This window comes from Rhinolophus sinicus, chromosome 16 (genome assembly GCF_057876585.1).
Source record: "Rhinolophus sinicus isolate RSI-liver-muscle chromosome 16, RSI-T2T, whole genome shotgun sequence".
In the NCBI taxonomy this organism is placed as follows: Eukaryota; Metazoa; Chordata; class Mammalia; order Chiroptera; family Rhinolophidae; genus Rhinolophus; species Rhinolophus sinicus.
In genome coordinates this window covers 31,076,937-31,090,264 of record NC_142516.1, presented here as the reverse complement: position 1 = coordinate 31,090,264, position 13,328 = coordinate 31,076,937, and the positions used below count along the sequence as shown (strand labels likewise).

The 13,328-nt window shown below is 48.6% G+C and overlaps 1 protein-coding gene across 9 annotated transcripts in view; it reads right to left on the bottom strand.

The window, feature by feature from the left end:
• Positions 1 to 13,328, bottom strand: part of PAX5 (paired box 5) — a 188,117-nt gene that overhangs the window by 50,830 nt on the left and 123,959 nt on the right. For 4 of the 9 annotated variants that reach the window (XM_019729111.3, XM_074330720.2, XM_019729114.3 and 1 more), the window contains one exon: positions 6,216 to 6,251. The exons of the other annotated variants lie outside the window; for them this stretch is intronic. In XM_019729111.3, the coding sequence (XP_019584670.1) occupies positions 6,216 to 6,251 (36 nt within the window). The remainder of the gene's footprint in view (positions 1 to 6,215; positions 6,252 to 13,328) is intronic. 9 annotated transcript variants of the gene reach the window in all.

Below are 13,328 nucleotides of genomic sequence, written 5' to 3'. Positions count from 1 at the left end.
TCTCACACTGCCCTTCACTTTTCCACCCCTACGCCCTTGTTCATGCTGTTCCCGTTCTAACTGCCCTTCTCCCATTCTTATCAATTAAACCTTCCGTGCAGTCTCCAAATGCCACCCTCAGGACCCTGCTCCTCTGTGAAGGCTTTTCTAGGCCCTCAAATCTGTGGTATTTGCCTTCTCTGAAGGTCCCCCTGCTCCAAACCCCATCCCAGTGTGAAGGGAGAATCACATCAGGGGAACAGACATGCTGGAGAAGATGACGTTAGCAATGATGAGCTGGCACGTAGGTTGTGCCAGACTCTCTTACTCTTTTACATACATTCACGCACTTTATTATCCTAACAACTTGATGAGCTTCTAACAGTGACCATGTCCACGCTATAAAAGAGGGAACAGAGGAGGAAGGAAGAGGTTAAGCGACCTGCCTCATGTCACACAGCTAGTAGGAAAGAGAGCTGCGATTTGAACCCATATGGCTGGACTCCAGCCTGAGCTTCATGGGTGGGGGTAGGGAGTGGATGGGAGAAAACGAGCAAAGAAGGAGGGCTGAGAAGTAGGACGTTCAATTGTTCAGGTCAGCAACTGGAAGGGGTGAGCAGATTAAAGCAGGAAAGAGAGAGCGGGGGTCCAAGATGGGCTGTCAGAAGCCAGAACAGAAGGTGGGTATCGATGCCCGTTTGGGAATAAACTCACCAGTATTAGTCTGCTCCATGGGGACAGGGCTGCACGGTGCCTGTCACATAGCAAGTGCCCATAACTATTAGTGGGAAAGCGAGGACTAAAAGGCCATTCGGGGCCCTTTTAACTGATTGCAGCCCCAGTGTTGCTACTGAACTGCTGTGGGGCTCTGGACCAGCCAGCCACTCTGAGCGTCAGTCTTTCCCAATTAAAAAAATAAAAGAGCTCTTCGCTCAGTGATATCCAAGAGCCTACACTGGCCTGTGTGTACGTATACACAAAGGATAATTTAACTGTGAGTAGATTTTTCTGCCTTAAAGTTCAACTGCGCCTGCAGCTCTGGACACTCCACAATCAATCCTGTAATGTGAGTTGCTACCTGGAGGGCTAATATGTCCTCCTTAGACAGTGGCAGGCAGTGCTAGGAGCGTCCAGCCTCAGTGGGGCCTGGTGTCAGCTCTAGCAAGGTTCAGGACTCAGCCGTCATGCTGGGAACTCATTTTATCCCCAGGCCCTCCTCCCAGCCCACAGGGATGGCAGCGTACACAGTGAGTAGCTGGCCAATGGCCACATGTATCCTACAAATAACTGCCTCTGAGTTCCCTGTCACTGAGCCACTCCTTTGCATTGTCCATGGCTCCAATTTCATCCCACAAGTGTCCCTAGAAACAGAGGCTGTGGCCTGTGGCTGCAGCTACCTTCCTTGGACTGGCCACAAAAGCAAAGAGTCTGCGTGAGCGCTTGCGGTGTGGTGGGCAAAGAAGGGAGAGACTGACAGCGTCTGTGTCGTCTGCAGGACTCTGACCCCCTCCTCACTCTGTGCCGGGTACTGGGGTAAGCAGTTCATGAACATTAGTCCATTGAACCCTCACTGATTATAAAATTTCCAATAAACTTTATGAGACCCTGTGGGGAAATCACAGGGAAGCTGACCGCAGCGCAGTATGGAAAGGAAGCGGCAGAGCCCAGCATTAAGAATGTGCACTGTGCACAGGCTCGAATCCTTGCTTTCCCACGTACTGGCTGTGTGGCTTTGAGAGAGTTCCTTAACCATTCTGAGCCTCAATTTCCTCATCTGTAAAACGAAGATAATAATAGCCAACACTTACCTAGAACAAATAATAGCTAACACTCATAGAGAGGACACGACGAGCCAGGTACCATCTACTCATTCCTACAATAACCCTAGGAAAAACTTATTAACTTATTAAAACCAAATAAATTGATGAGAAACTACAAAGAAACCCTCTGCAGTTCCCCCTAGTGGAGGCAGTATGCTTCTCTGTCCCTTCAGGTTGGGCTCAGCCATGAGCCTGGCTTTGGCCAATGGGAAGTGAGCAGACATTCGGCAAGCAGAAGCTCGTCATATGCTTGTGCGACTGGGTGTGCCCTCTGCACGTCTGCCATCACCATGAGAACAGGCCCTGGCTAGGTGGCTACAAGGAGGAAAAGAGGCACATGGAGCAGAGATGGACCCAACCAACCTACAACTGGAGTCAAGCGCAGCCCACATCAGCCAACCCCCAGCCAACCCCAAGGAGCATGAGCAAGAAGCGATGATTGTTGTTTTAAGCCCCGATCTTTGGGGTGGTTTGCTAAGCAGTAGTGTTGTGGAAATAGGCGATAGATATAAGATTTCATAAATGTGACCTGTTCTTGTTTTCTTCATTAGCCTCTGCTTAACAACATGCTGCCTGGGACTTTCTAAGAAGGCCTGTCTAAATCTGAGCAGAGGCTGGACACCACCTGGTGGGAAAACCCAGAGTGGATTTTAACCCTACATTTGCTTTGATGGCCTATAAGGACTTTCCCCACACTGAGCTGGGGATTCCATGATCTTGGAGTGTATGGGCACTTTCACCTTCTCAGTCCCTTCTCTAACATGTTTCAGGCATGTCACCAAGGCTGGGGGTGTTTAACAACCAGTCAACACAAGGCCCCTGCACTGAACGTGGCACACAGTAGGTGCTCAGAAAATGTCTGTCAGGATGAAATTAATCAGACATCGGTTCTACCATCTGAAAGGAACTTTGGTTCCCGTCTCACTAACATCTCAGAAAGCCCTTTATCATGAACTCCACAACATAACTAGGCCTGATTTATCCATTTTTTTGCTTAGATGCAACTTTTTCTTTTTTATAGAGCCCATTTCTAGGTAGGCTTTCTCTATGTACACTAATGGGGGGAAATGTGAATCCAATTAACTTCAAATTTAGCTCATAATGAACTTATCTCATTTTGCTACCAGCTCGGTTCTCATCGTGTGGCAGTAATTAACCACTGGGGGTTGTCACTCCCAGACACATGACATGGAGATCCTCCCAGTGCCTCTCTTCAAACCCTTACAGAATTCATTACCCTGACAGTGTGAAAACCCTTCACTTTGAATACCACAGGGCACCAACCAAACTCCCCCTCTATCTACCTGACTGTGTGTGTGAGCGAGGGAAAGAAGAAAGCCACTAAGAAGCCATGAATTATTGTGAACAAGATGGGAGGATGGGGGCTGGACACTGGTGGAGGCTGGATGGCCAGAGAAGGTCTTCCGGCCTGGACAGCTCTGGGCTGCAGGTTCTACCCAGAGGAGGGCAATCTCCACACACAAGGCCCACGCTATAAGGGAATATGGCGGAGCTGGTTGGAATATGGCAGAGCTGGCCCTTCACATCTGGCAATTGTACCCACTGGGGACTCTTAATGCCCAGGAAGCCTGCACACCCCAGGAAGGGGCAACAGTCACCTGCTGTGTGACCTCAGGTAAGTTCCATCCCCTCTCTTGGCCTTGGTTGTCCCATCTGAACACTCAAGCAGTGAGAACAAATGGCTTCTCAGGGGGTTTTCTGCTCCAAGATTCCGTAAGTCAGGGACATCATTTTATCCCCGTGTTGATGGAACTGGAGCTGGTGCTGGCTGCTATAGCGACAGGTATAGCAGTTCCTACCCACAGCATCAGATTCCCTGGAGCCCCTCAATTAAATCCTAGTGAAAGGAGGGTAAGCATCAGTTTTGTTTTCCTGTTTCCAGGAAAGGAAGTTAGAGAAGGAGATAGGAGCTGTCAATCTGCGCACTGCTGCCGCGGTCCTCTCACCCAATGTCCATGTAGGCGACCAGGCCTGAGATAGCAGCCCCTACTCGGCTCCTGCTAATTTACAAAAGAACTGGGACTCTGGCTTCATTTCATTGGGGAATCTCCTGTCCATGTGAATGTTGACATGAATCCAGTTTTAAAAATATACACTGAGGGCTAAAGAAAACTGGTCGAAAGGCCATGTTTTGCTTTCAGACTGCCAATTTTCAACCTTTACCCATCCTCAAAGCCCTCAAGTCCTGTCTGCAGGACCCCCCCAACTCCAGCTTCACCAGCTGCCAGGGCTTTTAAGGACACGAGCCCTGCCTGGGTGCCCAGGTAACTGACAAAGAGGAGGTAACCACCCTGCAGGGTGGAACAGGCCAGAGCATAGAATAAAAGCATTGCAGAAGGTGAATTCTGGGAAACTGGGGCATGAGCACAGCCAGCTCCCCAGGGCTGCCCAAATCTCCTGCCATCTTCCTCGTTTCTGTGGGTGACAGCCCTAGCCTCCCAGCCACAGCAGCTTCAAAAACACTCCTGCTCCCTCATGCTCAGTCAGTCCCCATGCCCCTCTTGACTCTCCATCCCCTCACTGCCTTCCCTCCATGGCTCTGACCTACCCAGGACAGACTGTCCTTTCCTTTCCCTTTTTCCTGGTGTCCTCCTCCCAGACCCCCTGTCCCGGCCCTGCTCCAACCTCTGTTCTGGACTGTCTGCTAAGGCTCCTGTCCTAGCACCCGGTGTCCAGCCACAGATCCCCTCGGCTCGCCCTGAAGGACAGCCTGGAACCACAAAGGAGCTCGGTGAGGGCTCTGAAGCCAATGCTTCTGATTCTGTCTCAATGTGGTCATTTAACCAGGCGTTGCAGACACGTCTAGAACATTTTCCCTTCCTCAAAGTCACAGAACCATGAGAAACCTTTCTGAGTGTTCAGAAACATTATTTAAACGTTATTTAAAACTTTTTAAAAAAGATCTGAAGGTAGAAAGCATAGCCTTTCAATGTCACAAGCACCGTTTAATAGGCACACCCAAGGACCATGCCTATGAGAGAACATACCTGTGTTTGGCAATTCTTTACTATTTGATTAGCACCCAGACATGGGAAGTTACATGTTAACAAGTACGTTTCTATCTGATAGAAGACATAACCCCCAAAGTTTGGGTTTATTGCCCTGTAAGACATAAACCAATTTTGTATCTATTCTAGCAATTTTATTTCAACTTCTTTTTTTAAATGCCTTTCCCACTGGATGATATAAACCCCTATTCCTTATTTGCTCTCAAAACCACTTTTATCTTTTTCATGTGTTCCCTCATTAATTTATGAGTTGAATAACATTTTCAAAGGTGTTCCTTCTATATTTGTACATGAGTTATGTTCTTAACTTTTTAAAAATTGTACTTTGACACATAGGAAAAAGTCAACAGTGCCTGAGTGACATGAGCTGAAGATTTTCAACCAACATCAAAGCAGATGATAGTAAACTGCCATCTGAGGAGAGGGGAAGAACGGCCCAACATCCAGGATACGGGGAGAGGACTAATGCTGCTGAACGAACCCCGGTGTATGTGTACAAGTAGCGCACACATCACCGGGCTCCTTCGTTCCAGCTGGCGTTTGAAACGCGTGACAGTTTGAACGGGGGCTGCTCTGAAGTCTCCCTTTGTTTGGACCTGCCATGGGTAAGGGCTGTGCTGAGCCGGGCAATGCACAGGGGGAGTATTTCACCTAGAGGGGAAAGGCTGGCAGTGATGGAACAGCCCAACTCGCCTGCAGACAATGGACGTGCTAATTGCCGATGAGCCACATCCTGTCATTACAGCAGACCTGGATGGCTCCTAATGACAGGTTTATTAGCCATTAGTTTAGGTGGTGTTATTTACTTAGAAATAATAACCCTAAATTTCTTTTCTGAAAATTACCTAATCCCCACTTTTAACTAATTCTGACTGGCCTCCCTCTAATTTTCCTGGCTAAAGATCTAATCTGGATTTGTAGCGTGGGGAAGACAACTCTGACAATTCATTAATCAGGGCACTGTTTACTTCACAGTCTCAACCCTCCCCATTCCTTCATTTGAACTGACCTCGTCTACTTTCCTGGAATCACCGAGAACTTCCAGACTCCAACCCTGTGTTTCAATTTCAAGAGAGTGTTTGAATTTCATCTGCCTGGCATTTTAGAGCAGACACTGGGGCTTAGTCAATATTTCCACGTACATTTATGCCACGATCTTCCTTGAACTAGCAACTGTTGATCCAATGTAATAAACCTACAAAGGCTGCAGAAAGCTCTGCCACACTCCTGGCTCCTAGCCTCCTTGTCAGGCCAGGCACGGCTCCAGGGACAGAGAGAAGCCAGTATTTATAGGAGGGGAATGTCAAGGGCAACTGTGGGCTAGCTCATCTCTTCATTCATTCATTCATTCATGCACTCATTCATTCATGCATTATCTGATACCTACCAAATTCTAAGCACCTTCCTGAGTGCTCCAGAGGACCTGGGAGATGATAATAATAATAATGATGATGATGATGATGGCAATGATAACAATAATAATAATAATAATAATAATAATAATATGTCCACAACAGGAACTTTTTTTAGCATTTATTCAGCTCTTACCATGTACCAGGCACCACTCTGTGTTTTGTACGTATCATCTCATGTAAGCATCACAGCTACCCTGGGAGATATAAACCTTTATAATCCCCGATTTGCAGAGAAGATATGCAGCTAGAAATAGGTGGAGCTGGATGCAAACTGAGGCTCTCTGATGCCAGAGTCATGCCTTTCCCATCCCCTCCCCAAACTATTCTGCTGCAGTAAATGAATTGCAAAATACAGAACACACCTCCCCTTTGACCAGCAATTCTACTTCTAGGACTTTACCTATGGAAATACCCAGAAAACAACACCAAGATTTACATTTCATGGGAATGAAGGGAGGGAGGGAAGGAGGAAAAGAGGGAGGAATGGGGGGAAGGAAGTGTGGAGGGAGGGAGGGCGAAAACCCAAATGTCTACCATAATGGCTGGGTTAAATAAATTATGACACTTCCCTGTATTACACAGTTTTGAAAGACAGTGAGGTCTCTTTGAATGTGTGGATTGTGGAAAGAGCTCCAAGATGCATTATTGAATGAATGAAACAAAATGCAGAAGATTACGTACAATATGATTCCATTTGTGCAAGTAGAAAGTAGACAAAATCTACATGCTGATAGATGTGTACAAATGTTACTGAAAGTATACACAAAAGGTTAACTTTGGGGTGAGGAACTGTGGCTGGGAGGGCTGAGGTTGGGGGAAGAAGATTTAGTTTTCATTTTATATTTTTCAGTATGGTTTGAATATTTAACTCCATGCATGTATTACTTTTTATTTGAAATTAACTTTTTGATTTAAAATTAACTTTATCTTAAGAACCAGACACCGTCTGTGCCCCAAGGGGCTCACTCACAGTATTGAAGGGGAGATAATAATGAATCCAAGATACAGGGAGGGCACAGCTCCTCCCTGTCCCCTGCTCCCACTTTTGCAGCTCTCAGGCCAGAGCTGTCACAGCAGGGACTTCTTGCTTTCAAGGACAGCGTCATGATGCCAGGAGTGCCTTGGCCAAGTCACATATTCACAGCTCGTGGTCCCACCAGGCCTCCCCCAAGCCAGCCTCCAGCCCTCCAAAACATGCCATCAAGCCCTCTCAATCTTGGCAATCTGGCTGTGAGCAGCCGAAAGGTGGGCACAAAGCCTGTCCCTAGATTCCCTCTGGGCACCCGCTCTGGCAGGCCCAATCCTCGTTTGCACACAGTTCCAATAAGCTCAGTGGTTTGATTTCCCAGCCCCCTAGCAGATAGAAAACAGCAAAATAAGGAGGAGGAGAGAGACTTCTAGAGTCAGGCAAACTGACATTAGGAGAAGTGACAGGTGACAGGTGAGCAACAAGGACGGAGACAGGAAAACAATATAATCAGACATAAGAAATCCAAACCTCAGCAGTTTGGGGGTGGTGCTTAGTGGAAGAGCAAGCTGCCTGCGTACAGACCTCTGTATCAGGTAAGGCTCAGTAATGCAGTTCACAGAGATGAACCTGGCTGCTGTCATTGGAAGAGAGTGCACTTATGTCAGTAGCTCTAGCACAGTTATGTGCATCTCTTCTGAAGAAACTGATATGACAAACCAGTGTTTTGAAAGTTGGCTTGGGACCTGTGTAATCGTAAGTAGCAGATGGAGGAAAGCCCAATTGCCCATCTCAGTAGAGGATGGGTTCCTGGAGGACCCTGGTACAGTGTGTGGCAACTGCAAAAACCATCAGGAGATAGACTGCTGATGGCACCCGCCATAGCTCCACTCCTGAACACCGCATGTGCCCACCAAGCTGGCTGCAGAATATTGAAAATGTCTCTTTGCGCCACGATATTTCAAAACCATGGAGTCCCATGGCCGGACTAAAACATGGAGGTGACCCAACTAAAGGCCGACAGTGTTCTCATCACATTTGCCCACCCGAGGTTGCTAATGTGGCAGACACCTCCCAGACCTGACTGTTGGGAAAGTCCTCCTTCCCAAGAGTTGGAGTCTACATAAACTAGATGATCGTTAAACATAAAACAGAAGGAATAAATGAACACACAGAAAGCATGGAGTTCTTCTGAAGTAAACTTCCAGCTTGGGGAACATTGCATCTTTGTAAAAGGGGGCAGTGTGGCAGGGCAGTTAGAGACAAGCGTCATGAGCTGGCAGTCTCGATCTAGACCCTGGCTCCACACATGCTGGCTGTGTGACCTTGAGCGAGTTGCTTAGCCTCTCTGTGTCTCAGTTTTCTCATCTATAAATGAAGATAATTCTATCTGCCTTACAGAGTTGTTGCATGGATTAAATTAACAAATGCATGTAAAGCTCCTAGCAGTACAGGACTGGGCACAGAGTGAACACTCAATAATGCCACCCACTGCTTTGTGTACCTGTGATATCATTGAATACGCATGCAAACGATGGATAGTTGATAGTAGCTAGCTCTGTTGAGAGATTGCTATTTCCCAACACATTATCTCATTTAACCATCCAAACAATCCTACAAGGTGGAAATTATTCTTATTGTTGTGATGGCGGCAGTGGTGGTGGTTATTGAGAGGCTGAATGAGCCTAGTAGTTAAGAGCAAAGGCTCTGGGAGCAGACTGCCAGATTTAAATCCCAGCTCTGCTACTTATTGTTGTTTTGTATCCTTGGGCAAGATTATGCCTCAGTTTCCTCATCTATAAAATGGGGCTAATGATAATACCACCTTCTTAGACTGTAAAGACTTAGGACATGCAAAGCACTTAGAGAGATGCCTGGCCCATTTGAGTGCTCCCACATGTTAGCTATGCCATTATTACCTCCAATATACAGAGGAGGCAACTGAGGCCGAGAGAGGTTAAGTAACTTGTCAAGGTTGCAAAGGTGGAAAATGGGGCGGGGAGTTGGGATTAGATACCCAGGATGCCTGTGCTCTTGACCATCAAGTTGCACATGTAGGATGAGTTTGAAATGAAGTCAGGCATGGTGGGAGGGACTTACTGGACCTTTCAAGCTGAAGAGTAAGGTCAGGGCTGGAGGACCAAGTATGAAGGTCCACCGAGGCCCAGCCAGCCCTGGACTGGGGTCAGAAAGCTCTCTACCTCCTTACTGTGTCTTTAAGCAGGTCCCCTCCCCTTCTGAACATTCTCATCTGTGAATCAGAGTCCTAACCCCAGGCCCCCCACGTGGGAAGAATCAAACAAAGCGTGAGAAAGGCATATTATCTGGTTCTCTGCTTTATTTCTATGTCTGGGTGGCAGCCCATTTATTTAAGAAATAATGGGTAAATATCTAAGCCTCAGCTAGGTTTACGATCTCTTGTAAGGGGGTGGAGGCCCATCACAAATCCCAAACCAGTGGCTCGGCCAGTCTGCCTCTGCTGCAGAGGGTAACAGGATGGTGGGTGTCACAGAGAGCCAGGCCTGGAACTGAGAAAGCCTAACCTTCACAGTGGCTCAAAAATCATTTCGGAATCAGGGGCACCAGAGCCCGAAGAATGCTAAAGGTCAACCAGTGCAGGAGGGTTCCAGTTGTGTTTCTTTGGGCCTCCTGGTGGACCTTGGAGGCCTCTGGGACTGGCACCCCCAAACCACTGGTCCTCCACTCTGACTGGTTTACACAAAGGGCTTTCCAGGAAGGTTTCATCTGAACAAAAATTTTCTTGACAAAAAATATTTTAAACTTAGCAATCATTGGAAAATCACTAATTGCCCACACTGCTAGTGAGTGAAGAAACCCCTTTTGGGGGCCAGGCCTTGCCCAGAGAGCTATGCACAGCCAGGCCTGCACCCTAGAACCACCGTGGCCCCCAATCCAAATTTCCTCCCCTTGGTGTCTCGATTCCTTTTTTTAAAATGTTTTTAATTTTTTATTTTTGGGGGTTTCTCGATTCTTTTCCTGCCACTTCCCTCTGTCTTCACAGAATACTCCTCAAGTTCAAGGAACGGATTCTCAATTTTTTTCTTCCAGTAGCCCAGGGCATGAATGTCCCTGATGAAACAAAAAGATCACTTTCCTCCATGAGTGGATGTAAGGGCACAGGCATCCCCTTGGGCTCTGCAGGTCTGGCTCAAGTCAGCAGTGGCTCTGGAGTCAGGAAAGGGCTGAGCCCTCGTCGAGGAGCCAGTGCCCACAGTGACCTTGGGTCAGGGAGGGATGGACACTGACAGAACAAGCTGGGTTCCTGCCCAGAGGAGGTTCTATTTATTGACCCTGCCGATCTGGGCAGGTAGGGAGAACACACACAGGAATTTACAGAATTTGTCACTGACTTCTATCCTCTCTGTAATGTACCTCACTGACTGTACTTCGCTGAGCCTCGCTTTCCAAATCTGCAAAATGGGGATATACCCCTTGTCCTACCTAGAAGGGTTCCTGGGCTTTGAAAATGGAGGCAGGAGAGAAGGAGGAAGACAGCAGAGCCTTCTGGTAAAAGGATGGAAACATGCAACCCAGCGTGACATCAACTTGAGTTTTAAAGTCTGACAGGCCAGTGCTTGCCACCCCAGACAACTGCATACTATTTATGTGGCCTCAGCAGGTTACCACATAATTTTTGCCCTCAGTTTCCTTGTCTACAAAATGGGGACAATAACACCCTCTTCACAGGGCTGTTGAGGTCTGAACCAGGTCACTGGGAAGAAGGAGCCTCACGGAGCCTGGGCTCATGGCCACCATGCAGTTGTGGCCTCTCCCCTCCCCTCCTTTCCAGGGTCCCAGATCCCCAGTATTCCCCTCCCATCACAAGCTCCTTCTGCTCCAGCCCTCCCCACCGAAAGGAACCTACCGGGCAGGAGGACTCAGAGAATTAAAACACGAAATCAAACAGCTTCTTGACGGGAAATGCTTTGGAAATTTTCGGCTCCATTTACTTCTCAATCTAATTTTGTCCTCGGATGCACATTATGCTCGAGATGGGATCTCATGTGGTTTGCCCAGCGCTCCGTACACCAGCAGGAGGCAGCCAGCGTCTCGATTGCTGCTCCCGTCTCTCCCCGTCCATGAGTGGCATAATGAGGCCACCCAGCAGGCTCTGGGAGCCCCTGGGCAAGAAGGCCCAGCCTGGACACCCTGGCACCCACAGGCCCAGCCATTGCTACCCACACCCCTGGGGTGGAGGCTGGGGGTGTACCAAGTCACAGCCCCTCTACCTCCACAGCCAACTCTGGCCACAGTTCAGGCCCTCATCGCCACCCACCCCAACTGGCTCCCTGCCTGGCCCAGGCCCCCTCCAGTACACCAGTCCCTCTGCAGACAGACCCTGTACTCCTCAGCTCCCCCGCTGACTGGCTCCGCATCGCTTCTGGATCAAGTCCAAACGCCTCACTGCCCTCCATTCCTACTGGAGTAGTGTCGGCTCCAACTTTTCACCCTCACTCCAGCCCTAAATGTCTCGCTTTCCCCCAACTCGCCTCCAAGCCTTAGCAAATGTTGCTTGTGTGCTCTGGCAGCACCAGGCAAACTCCACCAATGTCGCGTCCCATGGAAACCTTGCCCAGATGCCCTGCCCGGCCCGCCCACCCACAGCTATGCGGCCCCTTCTTAGTCCTCTCAGAGCCCCTCTGTCCAGCTCCACATCACAGCACTTGTCAGGCTGCCTGGGATGGCGGTTGGTAGAAGATACTAGACCAAACCCTTCCAGGGCAAGGGACCGTGTCCTATTGACCTCTGTTTCCCTGTGGTGCTGGCAAAATGGTCGGCATAGAGCTAAAGCCAAAGAAATCCTTACTGGTTGCTTTATTCTTTTGCTCAGAAAACCTTTTCCAAGACACTCTTCTTTCCAAGCCACCAGCCCTGTGTCTGGTGCTGAGGATTTTGTGGCCCTAAGAACAGGAGGCTTTTTCTTGGAGACCAACAGGCGACGCTATTGATCCTACTGCTGGAGAAAAGCCACCAGTCAAAGCTCAGCCGCTACCCAAGTGCTGGCAAAGGGCAATGGCTCCCTGCCACCCCCAGATCCTCCCAGGGTGGGATTGTGCCCCTGGATCCTTGCTTCTTCCCTCTCCCTTATTCTTTCTGCCAGGCTAGTCACTCACCCACAGTCACTCAAATCCTGAAAACACAACGCAACCCCACAGGCTCGGGTCCGGCTGCCTCGCCTCACTAGGGCTTTCCTGGAATCCAGGACAATCATTTCCCCGCTTTCTTTCCGTGGTTTCTGGCCCATGTGCATATGTCTTTGGGTTTGAACTTAATGATGCCTCAAATCCTATGGGAAGGGGTTGACTGTAGTCAACAAATGAGTCAAAGACAAGGCCCTCCTAACAGCCAAAGTCAACTGATGCTTCAGACCTTGGTATTTTGGATCTCTTTGCTCACTCCTTAATTCTTCAAACATTTTTTTACCATTTGACACCATTGAACACCTTTCTTTTGTTTTGGGAATTCCCCACCTTAAGAGTTTAGGCTCCTCAAGGCAGAAAACAGAAACTTGAACTCCCAGCCTCTCTTGCAGCTAGGACACAGGCACCTCACTGGCTCTACCAAGTAGATGTACAGGTGTCAGTGATTAATTCAGAAGCTAATGACACAAAGAAGCAGGCACCTGTGGAGTCTGCCTGCCGAGGCAGAAGTTCTAGTGGTGACATCTGGTGTCCACGATAGCAGCATGAGCTGAGGTCTCCATGTCTACAGGCCTAAGGATGGCATCTCCACAAGAGCAGTCCTACAGTGCGGTTCAGGTGTTCAGGTGTGGCTTAGGTGTGCTTCAGGTGTGGTTCCCAGCTATGATGCCTCCAAGCCTGGCTCTGTGGTCCTCTTGAGTATCCCAATATACTTTAGCAAATCCCTTTCCTGCTTAAGCAGCCAGAGAGAATTCTGTTGTTCTCAACCAAGAGCGATGACCGCTACAGGCTCTGAGAGGGTGGTATGCTTTGTCTTTCACTAGTCACCTCTTCTCAGACTTCTCCATGGCTTCCTTTCTCCAGCCACCTTCGTTCCCCAGAGTCCCTTCCTAGATCTCTGCTTCTCTTGACACTTTTCACCTCTACATCTTCACTGGGTGACCCATCTCCTCCAT